At 43.7% G+C, this 23,964-nt stretch overlaps 1 protein-coding gene across 3 annotated transcripts in view; it reads right to left on the reverse strand.

Moving 5' to 3' along the window:
* PCSK5 (proprotein convertase subtilisin/kexin type 5) overlaps positions 1-10,582 on the reverse strand; it is a 413,193-nt gene extending 402,611 nt beyond the window's left edge. For all 3 annotated transcript variants that reach the window (XM_079791288.1, XM_079791287.1, XM_079791289.1), the window contains exon 1: positions 9,898-10,582. In XM_079791288.1, coding sequence (XP_079647414.1) covers positions 9,898-10,089 — 192 coding nt within the window. In that variant the 5' untranslated portion in view covers positions 10,090-10,582. The remainder of the gene's footprint in view (positions 1-9,897) is intronic.
* Positions 10,583-23,964: the final 13,382 nt, after the last annotated feature.

Here is a 23,964-nt window from a genome sequence, read left to right on the forward strand (position 1 = left end):
GCATCTTTTCATATGTTTATTGGCCATTTGTATATCTTCTTTGGAAAACTGTCTATTCAGACCCTTTGTGCTCATTTTTTTATTGGGTTGTCTCTTTATTACTGAGTGTAGGGATTCTTGATATATTCTGGATACAAGTCTCTCATCAGGCATGATTTGAAAATATTTTCTCCCACTCTGTGGTTTATCTTTTTACTTTCTTGATGGGGGTCCTTCAATAATTATTTTAAAAATAAAACAATGAATAAGACTAATCCTTTAAGACAGAAAACCTGTAGCTAGCTCGTAAGTACATGGCCACTTAGTGGCTGGGCAGATCCTAGGAGGGAATGCAAGTCACCTGTTATCACCGTTGAATTCTGTTTGTTGCTTCTTCTCAGCATTATCCAACCAGCCCAGCAGCAATGACATCATCCAGTGATGAGTCAAAGAATGTAGCATTTGGTCAATTGGCTCACAAGCACTAACCAAATAGAAAGATGCCCCAGAGTTACCAAAACAACAGAGAAAAAGGGTTTTGCTGGAAGCTAGGCTGTAATAAATCGTAACTGGCCTACAATTTAGTTTTCTCTTGAAAAACTTTTAAATTGATGAATGAGGTCCTCAACACACACAGGAAAAACACACACAAAACACCACAACTAGAATAGGCCCGGGATAAGTCAGCAAGTATACCTCTAAATTTACAGTTATGGATATCTGCTTATAGATTAAGGGCTCTGGGATTGTCTCCCCTGTCCGCACTGAATTCAGATTGCAGAGCACTGCCTGGTCTTATTTTGGTTGAGAAATTTCAACAAATTAAAACAAGTTATAAGCCCTGGGAACAGCGATATGGAGAGAACTGGCTTATTTTTACAGCTGGGAGAGCTTCTTCACCGAGTAGAAAAATACCAGACCTTAAGTGCTTCCTACAAAAATATCAGGCCGTAAGGACTTAGCACAGACACATAGATGGTGTGTGTATGAGTGTGTGTGTTTGTGTGTGCATGTGTGCTTTTAATAAAAGTTAAGGAGTTTCAGTGCTGGCATGGCATCCACAATGTAATTCGGGAGAAATAACCTCTGAGATAATGCACAGAGGATTAAACTAGAAACTTAATGCTTCCTTTGTGATGCTAACCCTAAATTAACAATCAGATTAACATACAAATGCCAACAAAATCAGTCTATTATATAGAGCAATCTAAAAATAGTATGTAATAGAGAGACATCTATAAATACATTTTAAAACATACTTTAAAAAATACATCTCTATTCCTATCAGGCAGAAAACTAATAACATAAAAGACAGGTTCAGAATTTAGCTTCATTTTACTATAAAAGTATGTACATAAAGGGCAGAATACGTGACATATGGATAAATTATAGGTTTAATTATTATAACTGAAAGAAGCTACATGACAACTTAAGGTAGAGGTAAACATAAAGTATGACATGGCATATACCATTTTAAAATCATCCTTAAATATTATTTCTGGTTTCACATTCTCTGTTTACACCCCTCCCTCTATATTCAGTGCTCAACACAATCTTCAGTTGTCAATCAAATATGGGAAGGCACATTTGGGAGTTGAAAGCAATCGCCCATGTGTCTGTCTTTATCCCTTAAGTTGATACAGGACCTGCAGTGCAAATAAGAGTGCGCAGATGTGCAAAGGAGAGAAAATACCTAAATTTATCTGAGGAGAATTGAAGTGTGGAGCAGACTTCATGTTTATCTGCTTAGTGTATATACCGCCACAAATCACCTGGAATCTTCATCTTATCCAAACTGATAACCCTTCCATTCTCTCAGCCTCACAGTTTAACTCCATCTACCCCGCTGGCCTTCACCTGTTCACCATCTGGTCAGTACACCAGCACATCCATACCTTATCGTCATGGAGAATAGCATTAACCTAGAGCTTGGCGGGGGGGGGGGGGGGGGGGGGATAACATCTTCTGGGATGGCTTCCCATCTTTCCACTTCAACCCCTCTTACCAAACTGGCCCTCCTATCTTATTTTGAACTTCAAACCCCTACACCCACCCTATTCCTTTGGTCCAGTCCTGTTTTTACCTCATCACCTTCCTTAAAGCCTGGACACAAAGGTCAAGCATTTCAAAGGTGGTACTCCTTGTATTCAAGAACCATTCTTCTCTACTCCCACCCGCAGCTTTCCACAGTATCTTTTCACCTTCTCGTCCACTCTGGTAATTCTAACTCCCTGTTTTATCCTTTTCTAATTGGAAATTACTGAGCATTAGGAACAAAACCACAAATTAATACAGATTGGTTCATTTTTTTTCACTCCTTCATTTAACCACTAGTTACTCAGCAATAACTAAGTTCAAGCAGCAAATAACCTCATTCTATTTGGCAATTCTTAGCCATTGATCATTGATTCTTATCAGGATTCCCTAAAAAGTTTCCAAAACACTGGAACACCCAGGTATCAATTTCACCCAGCTCCCTGCTCACTCTCTCTCTGCAGATGGCCTTCACCTCTGAAGTGACTGAGCTCCAGGTCATTCTACATACACGCTCCCTTCCCTTCCTCCCCAACTTGGACTCCCCTGAATCTCTACTTCATTCCTCTTCAGTCTCAGTGTTCCTCTCCTTTCCAAATCCATTCCTCCCTACATAAGGAGAGATAATACCTAAATTTATTAGCACTTTAGGCTTTCTACCCAAGTGCCCACTGTGCTTGTCCTATGCCACCCACTGTGCTAGATGCTGGGGATACAACAGGAATAAGGCACCACCCTGCACTCCAGGGGAGCTCACCAAGTAATGGAAGGACAGATGTGCAGTTATACACACACACACACACACACACACACACACACACACAAATATACATATTATTAGAGTGACCATACATATCATTTCTCTTCCAAATTCAGACATGTTTGAAAGTGAAAGGGGATGTAAAAAATACTCAACGGAGATGAACTGATTTACCACAGGCGTAAATCAGGACTATCTGTGGCACAATATGATGGATGGTCACACCAGTTATAACATAGTATGGTGCTTTCAATTGTGCAGCTGTTAAAATTTGTCTAAAATTATTTAGTAACATTGGAAAAAGGCTCACAATAAAATGTTAAGTGAAAACAGCAGGATGAAAACAGTATGTAAAAACTGATTATAACTTGGTTAAAAAAAAACAAAAAACACCAAGATATAATAACTGACATTTATTGAGTGTATAGTAGGTGCCAGGTACTATTTAACTACTTGGAACTAATCCTCAGAACAATTCCATCAGGGGAATACTATTTGATCTCTTTAACGCATGAAGAAACGGAGGCACAGAGAGCTTCAGGCACTTGCCCCCAGGGTCCCTGACTAGGAAGTAGCAGCATTAGGACTGGTTCTAGACCTGTGATCCCAACTACCCCAATACATTGATGAGAAAGACATGAAGGGAGAGAACATAGGTGGGTGGCAGATGTGCAATAAGAACTTTTGTACTCACTCCCTCTGCCCTTTGACCCCAACTCCCACTTATTGTTCAATCAAGCATGGGCCCGCAGAGCACTGGTAACCGCCTCATCACCAAATCTTTCAGCCGGGTTTCCGTTCTCATCTCTCTGGACTCTACCTCAGTTCTCACTACTGTACCCCCTATAAAGGGGTACCCATTCTTCCTGCAGCTTTCTGACTGTATCTTCCCCTGAGTGGAAACCCGTTAGGTTCTATCCTCAGCCCTCCTCTCTCTTCCCGCTTCATCTCTTCCCAATCCTATGCACCTCCACAGCTTCACTGATATTGAGGATGAGTGCCAGTCTTCACCTCTTTCCCACCCTAAATTCTATTCTGACTAATGGACGTTTCTATGTGCATGCCATTCTATCTACCAACTCCACTAAGGCAGAACCGATGCTCCCACAGACGGTTCTAATTCTACAAATGCGTCCTCCATTCTCCTGGTGCCATGGCTGTAAACTTTGCAGTTATCTTCACCTTCCTTTCCATGTTCCAGTTCCACTTAGTGACCAAGCCATAGTGGATCCGTCTCTGTAAGAGCTCCCAAATCTATTTCACCTCCACTGTCATACAGCTTCTTGCTCATCACCAATAATCTTTACCAACCCAATAGCCTCTTTGCCTCCTCTCGCTCATTATACACACTGCTAACAATGGACAAGCCCAGGCAGGGCTGAACCATACTCTACTGCCTAGAACTCCATTTCTCTTGCTGAACAATAGTTATGGGTAAAAATGTCTCAGCTCCTCGAGAGCAGAGAATATCTTATATGCGGTACATGGTGGACTCCCATGTTTGATGAATCAATAGGTTGCTGCCTCCTTTTTCAGGGACCTTTAATATAACTCTTTATCCTACATAATAATGTTGAAACTCCCTAGCCTCGGCATGCACGTATACTAGTATAATCTGATCCGTAGTGGGGTGTGTCTTGTTTCCTTTCTGGCCTCATTTACTTCCCAGGATTAACCCAAACTGCAGAGTTTATTGGTTGTTCCTTCTTAGTACCCTTAGATATAGAGATGTAAATCTATTGAAACTAGTGAGAATGTTGCATGAGTAATTTCACCCTAAAGTATATGCAAATTGAACTTTGATAAAAATAAAAATTAGCAGATTTACATCTATAGACATGTACACACATATATGCATATATATCCTCTAGCATGCATGAATCTCCACAAGCATTCGTTTTTATCATTCAGAAAGCCAAGGTCAGCTTCTTTGTCAATGAATCCAACCTGAATTAGCCAAGCAATCAAGTCCCAAAGCAGAGCGATGCCTGGAGATACTTCAGCCTTGGGTAAACCCAGACACTACTTCACAGAACTTGAACCGACAACACAAATACCCCTCCCTGCCCAGGGGAGGTTTCTGGGTCAGGACTCCCTCCCTTAACCAAAGAGCCAGACATCCCTGGACCTTTTCCCAGCACACTACCCTGCTTCTCTGGCTGACCTTTCAGGTTAGGACCTCTGGATACAAGCTCATGAAAGATAGCAATAAGGCACATTCAGCTGCCTTGGGGCTCACAAAAATGCAGTTTTTCATTTCAAATAGACCCCGAAAATCCCAGTGGCCACATACAAGCCATTCCTAGTCTATGAGGTTAATGCAACAGACCGGCCATCATCAGGCCAAGCACTCTGCACTGCTTTTTCCCATGAAAGGTTCCCCTACTCATGAGAACTATGCATGTGAGAGAGGCCAGCGGAGGTCAGGGCCGAGGTTCTTGGGCGTGAAGAGCTGCCCTGTGCAAAGCCAGATGTATCACACAGGGATCAACCTAGGACTCCCACATTAACTTACTTTCCTGCTTACAAAATGCCTAAGGATTTAACCAGGGGAGCACAGTTCACTCCCATAGGACCCACCAGACAAGCCATAACCCCTTTTTCCAATGCCATCCATATGCACCCAGAACTCACTCTCCACTGTTTATCAACCTTTCAATCATCCCACAAACTCCCAGGTCAAAATTAATCAGCAGAGTGGGAGGCCTTCAGGGCATCTCTGAGCAAGAATCTTCCTACTGATTTGGAAATGCTGCTTCTAACTTTCCTCATGCAAACTACATTCGGGATTCAACAAAACACAAATTCAAGTATAGTCTAACATAATGTACCAAGGAAGATGCTTTATATAATAATCAACCTTGCAATGTTTTCCTTCCCTTTCTTCCATCTCCAGCAAGTTTATCCTTTAATATTTAATGGGCTACAACAAGGAGCCACCTGAGAGGAAGGCACTGTCTGTCATTGGAAACCAGCCAGAATGATTTAGAATCCAACCAAAAACTAGTTTAAGTTGTTAGTAGATATGGAAAACCATTTCCCCTGTCTACAAAGCTCTGACTTAGCTTTTTACTCAGCCACCCAAAAGGTAATCTTCCAATCTTCACATTTTTGCAAATCCCATTAAAAAAAAAAAAATGTCTTCCTTTCTTTCTATCTCACTTATTGCCCATTCAGATTCAACAAAACTTTCATTGCAAGCCTAACTATGTGCTGGGCAATGCATAGTCAACTCAGTCTATTATCCAGAGATTTATCATTTTACAGATGAAGGAACAGGGGCTCCATTAAGTTCAATGACTTGCCTGCTCTCAAAGACCTTGCACGTGGTATCATTGGAGTTTCCAAGTCTATGCTTTCAGTGGGAACGCCAGGTGAAAATCTTCCCCAGTATTGCTTGAATCTGGCTTTATCCTTCTGGAACCTTACTCAAGGTAAGTTACAAGGGGTTTCTGCTACTGGCAATCTCAGCTTGAAATCCAGGAGTAGAGGCAATTTGCAGAAGGATAAATGCAGCTACTACACATTGCAAACAACCTTCATGGGGGACCTTCTCCCTGGGTTCAAATAACCAGAAATTAATTCATCCTGGTTTGTAGATTTAGTCCAATGGTTCATAATTAACATTATGTCAGGTCTTATTCCTTTAGGTCATGTCTATTCTCTAATCACTACATTGTTAGCTGAAAGGGTCAGAGCACACAATTAGTGAGGGAGGACTAAGCCCTCTTTTCCATCCCCATGCAGTCCAACAGGCAGGCACACCTACCCTCAGCTGGCCCAGCAGGTGCTGATCATACCAGATACTCAGAGGGCTAGGAGTCAGGACTTATAGGGGAAGAGGCAGGGCATTCTACAGCTGACACTGAAACCAAGCAAAATACAATGTATGCTGACATGGCAACTACTACTACTACTAATTATAGTACCACTTCAGAATTTCAAGGCATGACCATTCACAAAACATAAACGTTATGAGAAAACATAATGTATCTCTATAACCAAAGGGGGGAAAAACACCCTCATTATTGTTCCTTCCAGGAAGTCAAGCGTGTTCTGTTTGCCAGTTTGTTAGCCTGCTTGCTCTTGTGTTACTCGGCACATCCTATCTTTCATGAACACAAGGGGCACGCCTATTCTTTTCTGTAGAAATCTCCAGGCCAGAAACTTTATCTCTGGTGGCTTTTAAATGCTAAGATGCTATGCAAAACATCACACTGACATTCTGATAGCCAAAACTGTACCTATACTGTGGTGAAAACTCACTTGCCTTCCTCACCTGAAATATTATACTGAAGATCTCAAAAATACTACCGGGACTTCAGAAACAATAACAGGCCTCAGTTCAATTTGTGACACATGGGGAGGAAACCCCAAGCCCAAATGGGGAAAAACAGGAGAATATTCCAGGGGCCTTTGCAAATTAGTTACTGCCCTCAACTGAACCACAGCTGGTTTGTTGATGGAAAGAAAGAATAACAAAAAGAGGTCTGAAGTGTTAAAAGGTCAGAGCAGTTAAGAATGGATAAGAAATACATTTGGCCCTTACAGTGCAATGATATTGCAGGTGTGAACTCAATTTACCACCCCAAGGACTTAGCATAGGGTTCCTCTCCTTTGATCTACAAAGGAAATGTTTTACACTGTAAGAATAGCTGATCTTTTTACACTGCTTATGGCTTCAGTTCAAGGGGTCCTCAGTAACCTCTGTAAGCCCTAAATTTCCTCATTGGCCTTGTAAAAGCACCATAAATAGTGTTCGCCGTGATGTGTATGTAAACTTTCTTAGTATTACTTTTTAAGTGAAAAGCCATGGTAGAAGGCTCTTTGCAAAAAGCCAGGCGAGGTTGCAGGACACTGCAATACGTGCTTGTTCAAAAGCGGGTTCGGGACGAAAGCTCCTCTGTCTGCCAGGTTCTGCAGTATCTAACACAGAGTTCCTTTAGATACAGGTCTTTTGGTCCTTGCAAGTCATGAAGCTTCTTAGACTCAAGAAGTCCAGGTGTGTCTGAATTAAGACTAGATGTTTGTGTCTAGTCCACTGAGCCACTAAATCAGAATTCAGGAAGACAGGGCTTTTGCTTTCTTCCTCCTTCCCTCCATGGGGTGGAGGGAGTCTCTAAAAGGCAGGATTCAAGCAGGAACAGGCCTGGATCAGAGAGACCTAGGTCTGAATCATAGCTGGGTGACCCCCTGTACTTGTCCACTTCTCCAGCCTTGGTTTCCTCTTTGCTCCATGTGGAGTAAAATCCACGCGGAAATAATGGCCGTTTGGTTTAGATTATGAAAGCAGTGTATGTTCAAGAACTTATTCTTCCAAATACGCCTGGCATATGGAAGATGCTCCATGTTAGCTGAACCCAGAAAAGGTTAGCATAGCTACTTCCAGTGTTAGCCTTCCCCGTTACACCCCCAGTCCCATGCAGCACCCAACTTTAAGCTCATATAAAAAAGACTGGAGCAGACTCCGTGTTTTCTACCAATGACAAAAGAGTCCTAACTAACAGGTCGTTTGAACTGAATTCTCCTGAAGATGACAGGCACTGGGGCAACAAACTCTGGCTGGCTTCCCTGACTTCCTTCCAGGTGTGTACCTGGGGGTGGGGGGGGGGGGGGGAGGGGGTGGATACAGACTGTGCCCCTGGCCCTGGTCTCAGTCCTCCACAAGACTGGCTTCTCTAGAAGGAGTCCTCCTTCTGGACCAGCAAGTGTAAGACCTGCGCTCCCCCAGCTCCGAACCCCCGGGCGCTCCCTAGCTCTTTCTAGAGGCAGGACAGCAGCCCTGCCTTCACAGTCCCCGGGCTCCAGGGCTCACATTCCTGGACGTGGAGCTCAGGGGCATCAGAAACGGCCTGTGCTCTGCTGCTCTGGCGGCATCAGCTGGCCCGTTCTCGCTTCACCCTGGCAGGGCTGGCAGGGCGCGCGCCTCCCCAAGCAGTCCCAGAAGCCGTCTTTCCTAAGAGGGCGCCCCGCCACTCTCGCCTCCCAATCTCAGCAGAGTCTCCCCAGGGTCTGGCCAGGGCCTCCTCTTCCTCCGGCCAGTCCCGGGGAAGTGACTGGGGGTGGGGCGAGACACTTTCTGGGACCCGCTTACACCGCCCTCTCCATCCCATTTCTTGCAAGAAAGAGACAGAGGAAGCCAAGACCATTTAGCCCGCAGGTACCTCCAAATCTGTTGCGCTAACGATCATCCCCATACACCATTCAATTCACTGCCCCCCAGCTGGGCAGCTCTGCGGAAAGCCCTTGAGAGGTACCCCATAAGAAACCCCGCGCCCCGCTGCCCGCCCAACTCTCGCCCCGCGCCACCTCCCGGCTCCGCACATAACCTCTCAGGGAAGGCTCGCCGTTTTTCCAGAGCAGAATCCGGTCAGCGCGTCTTGGAGGGTTTCCCACCTCCCCTTCCGACCCCCTCTCCGGGAACCCACAAGTAGATGCCGCGCAAGAGGCCAAGAAGCCGGGAGGGCTGCCCCAAAATCTGCGCTCACCCCGGGCCCGGCCCCCTTTCCCTCCCTCCATCTCCGTCCTTTCTTCCAGCTCTAGTCCCTGCGCCTCCTGCGCCTCCAGCGCCCAGCATCCCTTCGGCTCAAAAAGAGGAAACTTCTTTCTGGGCTAAATTCAGGTCCTAGTAGGAAAGGCTTCGTCTTCCCCGCCTCCTTCTAACTCCGGCCCGAGGAAACCACAAGGAGCCGGCACCAGGGGCGTGCTTACCCCAATCCCCCCCCTCCCCCCCCCCCAAAAAAAGAGAGAGAGCTCGGGCTACTAGTGCTCCCCGACTTTGCAGGTTAACAGGTCCGGTCGGGTCAGAGACCACCACGGGGGCTGTATGCACGTTCATGATTTTTTCCAGAGACCCTGCCTGTCCCTCGTGGCTTGCAAGAAACTAGTAAACAAAACGCAAACCCCAGCAACTTTGGGGAGTGAGTGTATATATGTGTGTAAGAGAACGAGGGTGGGAGAGAGAGAGAGAGAGAGCATCGCTCAAGAGTTAGAACAGCTGCAAGAGCACATCTGGAAGAGGGGGAAGGGGGGTTGAGAGGAGGGGACGAGAAGCGTGCAGCTGAAGGGGAGTCCCCCCTTTCCCGGGCCGCCTCAGGGCCGAGGGCCGGCCAGCCGGTCGTTACCTGTCCTACGTTGATGAAGCCGTACTTGCTGGCAATGCGGTTGGCCTCCGGGAAGCCGCCGGCGATTTTGACCGCCCAGTGGTTGGTGTAGACGCGCGTCCGGCACACGGGGAGCAGGCAGCCGGCGAGCAGCGCCAGCACGCACAGCAGGTCCAGCCGTCCCGGGCAGCAGCCGCGGCCCCCCCAGCCCATGGCCCCCGAGCTCCGCAGCCTTCCTCGCTCGCTCGCTCGCTCGCTCCGCGCACTCCGCGGCGCGCGCACAACTAACTTCTCCGGCCTGGGCCGCCCCGGCTCGCAGCCCGGGGAGATCGGCGGGAGGCGGCGAGCCCCGGCAGGGAGCCGAGTAGCGAGCCTCGCGCCGGCGGCTAGACCATCCCTGGGGCTGCGGGGACCTGCGCTCCCAGCTCTCCCGCCCGCGGGGCGATCGGCGGGGGTTCTCTCGCTCGCGCGCTGGAGGCGGTAGAGCCGGCGGGCGCCCTCCCGCAGTTGGGTCTCGCCGGGCTCGGCTCCCGGACTCTTCGACTCGCCCTCGCTCCTCGCGGGGCCCCCAAGCGCGGCGGAGGCGGCGGTGCAGGCAGCGGCCGGGTGCCCCCTCTGCTGGCCCGGGCTCCGAGCGCTCGCTAGCTCGCTCCCTGCGCTCCCTCCGGCTCCAAACAGCGCGCGGGGAGAGTGAGCGGCAATGGCAGCAGCGCCTGCTCTGCATAAATGACTCCCCCCGCCCCCCTTAACACCCCTCCTTTCCCCACATCTCCCCCCTCCTCTCCCTCCTCCGCCTGCCCGCCCGACAGCGGCCACCGCCAGACGCCAGCCAGGTCCTAGCGCCGCCGGGTTTTCTAGGCTGTAACCTCCAGGGTCGGGGCAGTCAAAGGGAGACTTTCCAATGGGCTGGGAGGAGAGCTCTGGTGTAGACATCTTGGTTTTAGCCCCCTTTTCTCTCCTCCCTCCTAAATTTGTATTAATTTACTGCCACTTCCCCAAAGACTACGGAGATTTACAAGCTGGTTCGAGTCAAGCGCCCCGGACAATTCATTCATCCTCACTCTGAACCTTAAACAACTAAGTATTTAAGGAGGTCACTTGCGTGTCAATTGCCAACAAATAGCCCTAGATTTTCACTTCGTTAATTCTTCATGCTTTTCAGCAACTGTTTATTTTACACACTCTGCTCCCGGGAGAAGCTACCACACAGCACGTATGCCCATCTACTCTTGCAAAAGCCAACCAAGGCGCCTCCAAAGCCAAGTCTGCTGCCTGCTGACTTTCGAAATCTGTGCACCGGATTCTAGGCAACACAGCGGGAGAGCAGAATTACAGCTAAGGAACTGAGGAAAGATGTTTCTATGAATATGTGGTATGAAGTGGATGGAGATGTAGGGCCAATGGAATAACTTCATTCATTCGTTCCATTCAGTCTGATGCGGGCTTATTTATTTATTTATTTATTTATTTATTTATTTATTTTTCCCTCACCAAGGGAAAAGTTTTCCAACTTTTCCAAGCTCGGCGGCCCTGAAACAGTGAGAGACTTCAATATAAAAAGGACCACGGAGGAAGTCCAGGTGAAATATGTAACTACACTTCCTTCATTACTGTATCAAGCACAGTGACTGCAGCAGGTTAACCCCCTTCTGCTGATCAACCTCCCCACCTTTTTTGGTACAGGATTATTTCTTGTGAAAAGAAAATGTACCCTTTATGAAATAATCCATTGACCTTAAAAGTATTCACTATTTCCCTAACTCCTCCAGCCTCCTTTTCCCCTTTCCTTTTCCAATCACCCTATCTTTTTTCCTAAGCATTGGTTAAATGTATTTGAGATTAATTAACCTTCATACCTATGGCTTTGGGCAATGATCCTTTTATCTGCCTTGGGCTTTACTCTCCCCCCACCCCCTTCCCCTCACCTGAATCATATCTGCAAACTCAATTTTCATAAATTTAAAGGTCATAAAATGCATAAGTTGAATTCATAACTCATAAAATTATTTTATGACATTTGCACATCGTATAAAGTATGCTATATTATTTAATCTTGAAAACGAACAACACCACCAAATAATATTATCCCCCAATTACTGATTAAGTGGAAGATCAGAGAAGAACTATATCATTTGCAGGAGGGCACATATTTTACTCATTTATTTGACAGATTCAACACATCTCTTTTGAGCACCTAAAAGGTACCAGAAATTTTGCTGGATACAAGAGAAAGAGGAGAGGGAAGGAGAGGAAGCACAAAGGATTAGTAGAATTCAGACTCTCTGAATAAATGTAATTTACTATTGCACTGCTTGGGTGGCTCAGTTGGGTGGAGCATTGTCCTTGTGTAACCAAAAGGTTGTAGGTTCCATTTCACGTTGGGGCACCTAGGGGAGGCAACTTATTGATGTTTCTCCCTTTCTCTCTCTCTCTCTCTCTCTCTCTCTCTCTCTCTCTCTCTCTCTCTCCCCCCCCCCCCCCTCTCTCTCAACATATCTTCCAGTGAGGAATTATAAAAAGTGTCCCGGCACATGTGGCTCACTTGGTTGAGCATCATCCCATGCACCAGTGGTCCTCCTGTTGATTTCTGATCAGGGACCATGCCCTGGTTGCAGGCTCGATCCCCAGTAGGGGATGTGCAGGAGGCATCCAATCAATGATTTTCTCTCATCATTGATGTTTCTATCTCTCTCTCCCTCTCCCTTCCTCTCTCTGAAATCAATAAATATATAGATATAGATATAGATATAGATATAGATATAGATATAGATATAGATATAGATATAGATATATAGATATAGATATATAGATATAGATATATAGATATAGATATATAGATATAGATATAGATATATTTTAAGTGGTGTATTGTTGTTGTTGTTGTTTGCAGGTAGGAAAGCATAAGCACTATGCTTGGACTTTCGAGTTTGGGCCCAGTCTCACTACTGGCCAGTCTCTTTGGACAGATCTCTTCCTCCTGCCTTAACCTGGAATCCTGAAATTTTACCATCTATTAGGTCACAGTTCATTGCCACCCAGACAGCCTGCATCTATCCATGGGGACATTGGATTATTCCCCTAGAGGCTTATGGGGTGGGATGAAGAGCTCAGTCAGGATCCAAATCTCAATATACATCAGCTCATCTTTCTTTCCTTCAGAATTGTGGGCATTTGCTGTCAGATGGGAGGAGGAGCCCGCCCCCACTGCAGGTACTTGGTGATCAAATGTGAAAGATGGCCTGTAGGTTTCCCTGGGACTCCGGGCCATTATCGTTTCGGACTGCGGAGGCAGCACAAAATGCTTCCCGCTGAAAGCCCTGCCGCCTCTGGGCTTCAACTTCTGAACGAGATGAAGAGGAATGGCTGCATTAGGGCTCCTGAGGCCTGGCGGTTGTTTCCTAAGAGTGGCGAAATTGCTCACTGATATTTTTTCTCCATGGTGTCTTTCTTTTTTTCTTTCCACTAATACTCTTGCCTTCTGTGAGCGTGCCCTGCTTGGCACACACACACAGCATTCACTGCGCTGAACACGAGAGAGAATTGGAAAGTGAGGTAGGAAATGAATGGGCAAACCACTTTTCTGCTTTGTAAACCAGTCCCTGGGCCAGCACTTAGCTTACTCAAAGGGGATATTCTTCCATTTGGATGCATATGTATTTAGAAGGGAAAAACCTAGCTCTGTTTAAAAAAAATTTTTTTTTAAGCGTTGGAACCCCATTCATCTGTCAAATCAATAGATTTATTCATCTTATTGTCCATGGCTTCTATAGTTCTCTTCCACTTCAATTACGTGTGCATCCTCAAAGGGTATGATTCTTAAACCTAGACAATACCAAAGAAGCCCGTCCCCCATTGTTGCACAGGCACATCCTGTGCCTGCTTTAGGCACATCCTGCCTCCTACCTTGATGAACTCATTCACTTCCGTGATTAGGATCAATTGGCCAGAATGGAGTCACCAGGTAAGGATCAAAAGCTGCAACAAAAAAGTATCTTTTATGACATCTGCCCTGTTATCAAGGTCTCAGTAGCCTCAGGACAAAGGAACTGACAGGGTAGTAACGGTAAGGGCAAAATCATCACTGACATTGGAATAGGAGCTGGTCCAAATCTTGCACAAATGTTCCCTTTCTGTGTGCAAAAAGTAGCGCTGCGGGCTTTGACCCTGGCCTCTCCCTCTGTAACTTGCCACATGGCAGGAAACCAGGCAGTTTTAAGTCCTACTCTGCCTTGTACTTAGCAACATATTACCTGAGAAGGAGGCCCCACTCGTGTCTGGCCTCTCTGCCAAGGTCCCTCATAGCGCTAAAAGAAGCTTTCAGTGGGATGTAATGAATAGCAATCCGGGCAGTTTGGTAGAAGTGAAGAACTCCTTAGGACTCATCTTGAAACTCTGTAAATGGGAGTTATTCTGGGAAGAGTGTGCCTCCTTTCTTTCTCTGCTACATCTTTTGCTGGAAATGGACCTTTAAGATCTCTTCTAACCTGAGATTCTGTGAACCAATGATAAATTGTTAATGGAGTTTGGAGCTGACCAATGGGGTTAAAGTGCCCTAGAAATCTTTCTGCCTAATAGAAGAGTCACCAACTTTATGCGGAGTCAAATCAGTTTTCTAGTCTATCAAGTTCAGGGTCGGCAGTGAAAATTTATCAGATTTAATGATGACAATAATAGTTATATGCCAGGCGCTAATCTAAAGACATTTCAGATCTTAATCTTTCACAGAGCAACAGGGCTGAGAGAGACCTTACACATCATAGAATCCAACTTCCTTAATAGGGAAGAAAACTGAGGCCAATAGAAAACTAACGTGCCAGACTGTACTCCTATCATGGAAAAATAAGTTAACAAATGGATGCATAATAGAACTAAAGCAAAGGAAGGGCTGAATTGACCACAGATGATCGTACTCTATGAACCTAGGATTAACATTAACCTAATCTGGATTAATAAAACAAATTCAATCAGGAGAATGGAAACTTGACAACATTTCAGATTTCTTAGATGTTTAACCACCACCATTTAAAAATATGATTCATGACACATATGAGCCTAGGACAAGAGTTAATTCAGGGCTTGATCTTACCCTTACTGCCTAGCACTTCTATAATGGGACACCTACAGGTGACTGAAATCCGGCAGGGTTCAGGAAGCTTCATCTTTGTCTTTGACCTGTTTGAAGTTGCCTTAGGTTAGCACTGTTGACCCGCTTATGTAAACAATGAATTCTTACAATGACAATATGGTTCCCAGAAAGCTTTCCAGTTGGAAGCAAGGTGTAAAGGTTGCAGGTGACTTCCTTCGGATATATATGAAGTGACACCAAATGTCTGTTACCTTTTAGCTTCTACCCGTGGTCCCAGAGTAGTATCCCCTTCAGGATGGAGATGATAGATGGATGTGATGTTCTCCCTCCTCACCTCAGACTCTAATTCAAGGGAAAGCAGGTGAGGAAAGGGTGGGGAAAGTAAAAGCAATAGCCTTGGGTCTTGGAGTTTCACCCACCCAAAGAATAAATCCTACATCAATATCAGCAGCCTACCCCCAAGAATCAAGACTTGCTCTTTTTGTAGTGCCTCTGGACCCTTTTCTCCAAAACATTTTATTGGCTCCTTTATTCTTAAATCTCTCAAAGAATCAGAGGTTGAATAACTGCTGACTCGATAAGTTGATCTTGCTTAGGAAGACCAAGTTAAATGGGCCCTAGGAATGAAAACATTTTTTGAGTCCAAGCAATAGCTCTAACTCATTGATGCCAAATGATAACACTGTAATTCATACCACATTCAGTATGACTTTGACTTGTTTATCTGAAGCAAGATAAATGATGACAAAATTATTTTTCAAATACCTTGTATCAGTATATGCTTTAGGCTTATTACATTCTGCCATTTCCAGAAACTGTAACTAGACCATTCATCATTCACTGTGGATGATATAACTTCATCCTTTTCATGGTGTTTTGGGGATGTACTTATTACACGACCATTGTGTAGCTAATTGTTCCATCACCTCCCTCCCAACCTTCCCTACTCCCACTTCAGATTTTAGGAATATATGACAAAAAGGACATCTTTTGTTGCCCGTAACCTTCAGATGCATGTAAAGGTATTTATTAGTGAGATACTCCTGTGCGAAACTTCCTGAAAGAAGAGTTCAGTTTAAACTTATGTTAACAGCCTTTTCTGTTCTTTCCTATTATCTATAACTAGAGGCCCAGCGCGCGATTGAAATCTCGCGAGGAGGCGCCCAGCCTCCCACTATAGGAGGAGGCACCCCGTGGGGGGCCAGGACCCGGGCCTGACCTGCATAGCACAGGCTCCCATGTTGTGTCCACTGGGGTGGGGGCAGGCGCTCCTGTGTGTTGTGTCTCCACTCTGGCCCGCCCCCAGCCCTAGCCTCCCCACGGCCGCTGGGGTTGGGGGCGGCATGCAGTCCCCTCCCGCCCATCTGCGCGTGCAGCTCCTCCTGAGCGGTCGTGATGCAGCCTCCTCCTGAGTGGTTGTGAGGCCCAGCAAATTAGCATAATCCCTATTTTTATATATAGATAATAAAAGCGTAATATGCTAATTAGACTGGACGTCCTTTCAGACAACCTTCTGGACGAAGCCGGGGTTGCAAGGGAAGCCTGGGTCCCGGGCGCAGGAGGGAAGCTGGTGCCGGCAGCCGGGGGAAAGAAGGCCTACTCTTGCACAAATTTCGTGCATCGGGCCTCTAGTGTGCATAGAATGGCGGCAATGTTCTCTTTTCCAAAAGGTTTCCCCTTACTTACAAAAATTGTATTTTCCTAAAGGCAGTGGAATACAATTCAACAGGAAGCTTTTCGGGCTTTCTAATTTAAAAAAGTGTAAGTTGGCTCTGTGTCTAAAAGTTCCCTGTGACAGCTCAAAACCAGTCACCACAGAAAGAAAAAACAGACTCTGAAAGTGCTACCCTTTTAAGTCCTCTGAGTGCCCCCAGAATACCAAGAATATCAGGAACTAAGAGCCTACTAAATCACTAGAGACCCCTGAGGCAGCTTCTCTCTTCAATTTTCTGCAAATATGAACAGTGAAAACCTGTTTCCTAGACACGCTAAACAAAACCGTAGTATACATTCGCAGTATAAATGCTAAACATTGCCTTCTGTGGGTGAAGATGAGATCAAGTTTTAAAAAAATACTGTGCATCATCGTTCTAGAGTTGGATGAGGAAAACATCTTTCTCTCTTACTGCTATTTATTTATTTAAAAAACTAGAGGCCCGATGCACGAAATTTGTGCAAGAGTAGGTCTTCCTTTTCCTGGCTGCTGGCACCGGCTTCCCTCTGGCACCCGGGACCAGGGCTTCCCTCGTAGCCCAGGCTTCGTCCAGAAGGTCGTCCGGAAGGACATCCGGTCTAATGAGCATATTATGCTTTTATTATTATAGACTAGAGGCCCAATGCACAAAATTCGTGCAAGGGACTTGGCCCCGGCCCCTGCTCTCCGCCGCCGCCATCGCGGCCGGGTACCTCTGTCACCACCGCTGCGGCTGGGGGCCTCTGCCGCCTCTTCCTCAGCCCCCACCCTCTGTGGCTTTGTCCAGAAGGAAGGACGTCCGGTCTAATTAGCATATTAAGCTTTTATTATTATAGATAATTAGAGCATTGTTTTGAGATCTGGTAACACATTGAACTATGAAAGGTAAGCATAGATTGAATCCTGTGCAGAAAGAACTGGCCATATATTCAGTGTCATTAATCATTTCTTATTCCAGTCTTTGTCATACATTAGTGTGTGTGTGTGTGTGTGTGTGTCCATACAGAGACAAGTCGGCAAATTCATGGAATATTTGCATGTTGACATTTTGGCAGAAAAATGAAAAAATGAAAAGAATTTTGCAGAAAATGTCAGCAATATAAAACTTAGTGACATTCTATATAAGTGGGCTAAGCATTATTAGAAAAAAAAAAAGTTAAGGGATGGTGGAAGTTAAGAATGCTAGGCTCGAGGGAGCTGGATGCTAGATGCTGGGTGGAAAGCAAAAGTTAAAACTTATAGGTAAAAAGCTGACCCCCTATAGATCAGTGAAATATTCAAAGCCACAGCATTGACTAGATGAAAGAATTGAGCCCACAGGGAACTGATTTTGCACTTAATGCCCTCGACAGTCTGGAAAACATGTTTTCTACCCAACTGCCTGTGTGTGGCAGGGTTCAGGAGCTCTAGGTTTGGAAGATGGAGACTCATGATTTGGAAGATGTGAGGTTACAGAAGTGGTCCAGTTATGTGTGGAAACTAATGACTCTGAAGCAAATTACCTGATCAATATTCTATTATCCAGGAGTCCCTTTACTTCACTGGGCCTAGAATGTTGCAATTTCCCCTGTGTTAGTCATGCTCTCTGTATGTTTAATGATAAACTGTGGAATGGTGTCTAGGCAGGAGCCAGCCTTTTTCTTCCTATAAGTTCAAAGTAAAATTCCCTAAAAATATCTGGGGCAGGAGCAAAGAGGACAGTGGTGAATCTACATAGTCAAGGGGAAAGTAAACCCCATCATACTGATTGAATAAATAATGGCCCAGGGTGATCTTGAATAAATCATGACCCAGGGTGATCTTGGTGACTATTGTTGACAGAGCACTGATATGGGACTTATACAGATATTTCAAAGTACTTTCAGGTTATTGTCATATTTACTCCTCACAGTAACCTGCCAAATACGTGGGGACATTGTCTTCTTTTCACACTGTCACTGTCATTGCAATCACTTTACAGATATGGACAGGAGGTGCTGACCTGATTTCTCCAGCTGCACACAGCTCCGTGAGTGACAGGACTTGGGCTGTTTTTGTGCTAATTCCACCATCCCAGAGTTAGAACAGAGTGGCCACAAAGGTAAGCCCCCTATAATAAAATATACTTCTGCCCTGGCCCTTTGCACATTTACCAGTCATTCATTGTGGAAAATTCTTGTGTTGTTAGTTGAGGAAGAGAGACTGGAAAATTCAAAGCTAAGGGCTTCCTGAGTCTTCAAGTAGAAGTTACCTCTCACCTCCTCCCTCATCTCCCTTCGCCTTGAAGTCCAGTCATTTCTCAGCTCCGTCCCCAGGTGTCTAGGAAGAAAGCCGACATATGATTCATTGTGTCTCAAATGCTTTTCTCTTTTCCTGACTGAATTCAGGTTTTCTTTTCACTTGCTAATTTATCCATGTCCTAGAAACTGCAGACGTGATTAATTGCAATGCACTCATTATGATGAAATTCCACTAGTTTTATTGTGAAGTCTTGTTGGAATCATTATGATGAACATGCTTATAAAGGATTGTCTCAAGGTTCCCAGTAACGTGGTTATTTTATAACTGGGTTCAATTATCAGGGTGGTTTTTACTTGATGGTCAAAGGTGCATTTTTTTAAAATTGAACCCTCTCCTTATATCAATTACTAGAGGCCTGATGCACGAAATTTGTGCAAGGGACTCAGCCCGCGCAGCTGCGGTGGCTGCCTCAGCCCTCGCAGCCTCAGCTACGTCTGGAAGGTCATCCGGAAGGATGTCTGGAAGGTCATTCGGCTGTCCGGTCTAATTAGCATATTACGCTTTTATTATTATAGATACCTCAATAAAGCTATTTTACAAATTGTGTTCTACCACACACACCCAACACACAAAATTATCAGTTGAACTCTGAGAATTACAGAACAAGATAAGTGCAAAAATGAATGGATAGATGACAGATGCCACAAGAAACATTCATCATGGGTGAGGTAGCATTAACTGAATCTCCTTCTTCCCTTTATGGCAAATTTAATTTCTTCACCCTACATTGTCCCCATTTTTCTTCCCATATCTCCCTTTTCCAAGTTTCCCACCAATTTATTTATTCATCACATGCCGTCTTTCATCCCCCTGATCTTCATAAATAATAATAAAGAAAAATATGTAGGACAGCCTGAAAAAAAGGTGAAATGGAGTAATATTTCTATTGCTGAAACATAGCTATTCTTATATTTATATACTCTCTTCCTAGTATAGCCTGGAAACAACCATATCTTTATTAAGTTATAAACCTAACACATACACACTTTTATATTCTGCATTTTTCACAGGATATATACTATAAATATGTCTCCATGGGCTTTGTAATTATCATTTTAATGACCATACTCCATTGGGTTGATGTAGCATAATTTACTAAACTCTATTGTAAGACATTTAAATTGTTTCCAATTTTTTATTGTTGTAAATAATACCGTAGAGACTATTCTTCATGAATAAAGACTGTGTATTTTAGATTTTTTTCTTTAGGATAAATTAACATCCTTTGGGTCTCTCATGCTCCAAAAATTAGAAAATAATTTGCAGCCTTAAACTCTAGAGAAACCAGGCACATAATTTAAACAAGTGAAGTGGGCCAATAAATATTATAAATGAATCAGCTCTTACCTTAACTCTGACAGCATTCCCCAAATCTTCCACCCTAACTACCTGTATTGCTGCATCCATCCATCCTTCCATCCGCCAGTCAGTCAATACTGGTGTTGAAGACAAGAAAACAGGACTTAAATGGAGTCACTTGTGCTAAGTCTCACATCAACAAACTGAGACTTAATTACAATTTTGGTTCTCTCAGAAATGTAATTATAAACCAGTCAATCAGGAATTGCCTGATCAACATTAGTTAGGTAATCTGCCCGTAGCCCCCTGCCATCCCCTATAGGGAAAGTAAACTTGCATACCAATCTGCTATTTTGTCTGGTATAACTTCCTTCTTCCTGTTCCCTTCTGACTATAAAAGTCTTTCATTCTGTATAGTTCCTCTCCGCTCCTTTCTATCTGCAAGATTGGATGCTGCCCAATTCATGAATCGCCAAATAAAGCCAATTAGGTCTTTAAAATGTACTCAGCTGAATGTTGTTTTATGAACATTGGACTAGGTGCTATGACATTGACTAATATAGAAGGCCCACGTTTACAACGCTTTCAACCATCTGGTAAAACTCTTGAACCATTATTATTATTATATAATTTGTCTAATTGTTAATACTAAGTGCTGACACTCAGAGTGAAGTGAGGGGATGAAGATTCTGCTGGAGTGGTCTAAGCAAGTTCATGGATGCTGGAGGTACATTTTAAAAGGTAGGTTGGGGGTTGGGTTTGAGTCAAATGAAAATACCATATGATTCTAATAGTTGGTACACTTCTCAGTGCCATTTATTAGGAATCTTAAGATTTTAGGAATTTTAAAAAAATACTGTCAACTTTAGAAACATCCAAACCGGTGAAGAACTTTTAAAGAATTTTTAAAAATACTGTCTACTTAAGCTGAAACCGGTTTGGCTCAGTGGATAGAGCGTCAGCCTGCGGACTGAAAGGTCCCAGGTTCGATTCCGGTCAAGGGCATGTACCTTGGTTGCGGGCACATCCCCAGTAGGGGGTGTGCAAGATGCAGCTGATCGATGTTTCTAACTCTCTATCTCTCTCCCTTCCTCTCTGTAAAAAATCAATAAAATATATTTTAAAAAAATAATACTGTCTACTTAAGAAACATCCAAACCTGTGGAGAATTTTTATGAGTTTATTTGAGCCAAACTGACGACATTTGCCAGAAAACAAAATCTCAATAGATTGAGACATGCTTTTGAGAATGGCAGTTTAGCAGATTATTTTATACATTAGAATAAAAGGAGGAGATATAAGGACAGTTACATGAAATTCGTTGGTGATAGATAAGGGGGCAGGAGAAAGCAAAGCCGGAAATCTCTGGGATTGGATAGAGAGTATAGAGGAACAGGATAGTTAATAATCACCATTGACGTACCTAGAGATGGTATTCAGGGAACAAGATAACAATGAGGGGTTCTGTGGTTTCCAGCTCCTTTGCAGTGGGTTTGCCCGGGGCGGGGGTAGGGGGAGTCTGAAAAAAGAAAATTACTCTGCATTTCAACAGTATGCTATCTTAGATGCAAAAATATAACAGACAGGCTCACCTGTGGTGAAGATTGAACTTTGTCAAGGAGGCTACAGGCCTAGGATGTGACTACCCACCATGACTCACTTTTACTTAGGAAATTTTATGTTCAGACCATCCTATGTGATTACTTTTAGTCTTTGAGTTTGTAAGGCCCACCATACAAGCCTCCCCTGAGCTTGTCAGGTTTAGTATGTGGTCCCCTTTTCATCCACAATACCTTTTACCAAAGTTCTTCAATTCCTCGGGTGGAAAATACCAATGGATTCTTCTTCAACCAATATGCATCTTTATGACTTTGTGTCTTCCCTTAAGCTTAAAAATCCATTTCTGTGCAAAATATGAGGTTCTGGGCTCTTGATGGGATTAGAGAAAAGTGCTCTGTTCTCTGAGCCATTTAAAATTCATTCAAAGTAATCTGCTAGTCTCCAACATGTGGAGAAAACCAGGCTTGGGTAGGAAAATGGTACACCATTAACCTCCCCCATAAAGAGTGCCAGTCTGCCAATAGGGTCCCCACAAGGTAGCTTTTGCTTCCATGGAAACCAGAGAACAGGGCCATGTTTCCAATGAGTTCAAGCATCCTGACTGGGGCTTGATAGGTCTACAGAGTAATTTAAAATTTACTTGAAACTCTGCAATTTAATCAATAATATTAGAGACCTTACTCAAATGAGACAATCAACAAAAACCACCAATTTCCTCTCTAACAAGGAATGGCCATTTCCTCTATCCCTTTAGTTCTCATTCAAGTTGTTTCTCCTTAAATAGCAGATACATTAAAGATCTCAAGTATTTTCTCTAAAAATATTAATTTCTTCCCTTTCACTCTTCCCTTCTTTTCTGCTTAAAGTCCTTAATAATTCTTCTTTTTTAAAATATATTTTTATTGATTGCAGAGAGGAAGGGAGAGGGAGAGAGAGATAGAAACATCAATGATGAGAGAGAAGCATTGATTGGCTGCCTCCTGCACGCCCCACACTGGGGATCAAGCCCGCACCCTGGGCATATGCCCTGACTGGGAATCAAACCGGTGACCTCTTGGTTCCTGGGTGGATGCTCAACCGCTGAGCTACACCCAGCTGGGCAAAGTCCTTAATAATTCTTGTCTGCAGCTTTAATTATTTAATTTCTTCATTGCATTATTTAAAGAAAATACAGTTTTGAGGATGCAGTATGCATGAAGGATGAATTCATACAAAATGGAAGGAATCTGTAACACTGCACTGTGGCGGAGTATTTAACACAGAATATATGCAACCTCTAATCATCGTGTACAATAGTGTGTCCTCCTGCAAATGTGGACTATATGACCATTGTTTTCCCTATGTCAGATAAATATCAGTGAAGGAAAGGCCTTCAGGAGCTTGAAGAAAGGCAATGTATAGGAAAGTATATCATTATTTTCTGTTAAATGCATTTAGAAATGGGTCAAGATAAAGACAAAACTAGGAGTGCTTATCACAGCATTTCAATAGAGAGCTTTATTGGAATCTTCATCCCAGATTAAAAATAAAATGGAATAGCAGTAGCATTGGAACAGAAATCCAATTTGTAAAAGTGCATGATTCTCTTACATTTATAAAACATTCTTCAACTGAAGTTTTAATTACATCAAAGATAGAGATAAATATAGTTACACATAAAAAGTCCTTTTCTTATTGGATCAGTGTAAGTTTATTGTAAAAAACTGTAAAATAAGTAAAAATGTTCCATACCCTCACCCAAACATGTCTGATCTAATCACTATCTTGGCATATATGTTTCTCTGTCTCTCTGTATATATAGATGTAGATGTAGATGTAGAGATAGATATATAATTTTTTGTGAAAGACATACATTAGTGCCTATTTTTACTAACCAAAAGAAATCTGAAGAAGAGTTTTGCTTTTATATTACTGTACTAATGTAGGCCTTCCATAAAAGCAAAGTGATATAACTCAAACTTTCATAAAACAGTATTTTCAGATGTGGGAAAACCTGTGTGTGTGTGTGTGTGTGTGTGTGTGTGTGTACATTAGGCAAATTATATATATGTATGTGTATAATGTATATATTTATATATATAGATACACATGTAATTTTTATCCTATTTTAATTATTTTCACTTACACAGTTTAAATATATTCTATATCTCTATTTTTAAGTATGTCTTTT

The sequence above is a fragment of the Cnephaeus nilssonii genome (assembly GCF_951640355.1).
Source record: "Cnephaeus nilssonii genome assembly, chromosome: 14".
NCBI classification, from domain to species: Eukaryota; Metazoa; Chordata; class Mammalia; order Chiroptera; family Vespertilionidae; genus Cnephaeus; species Cnephaeus nilssonii.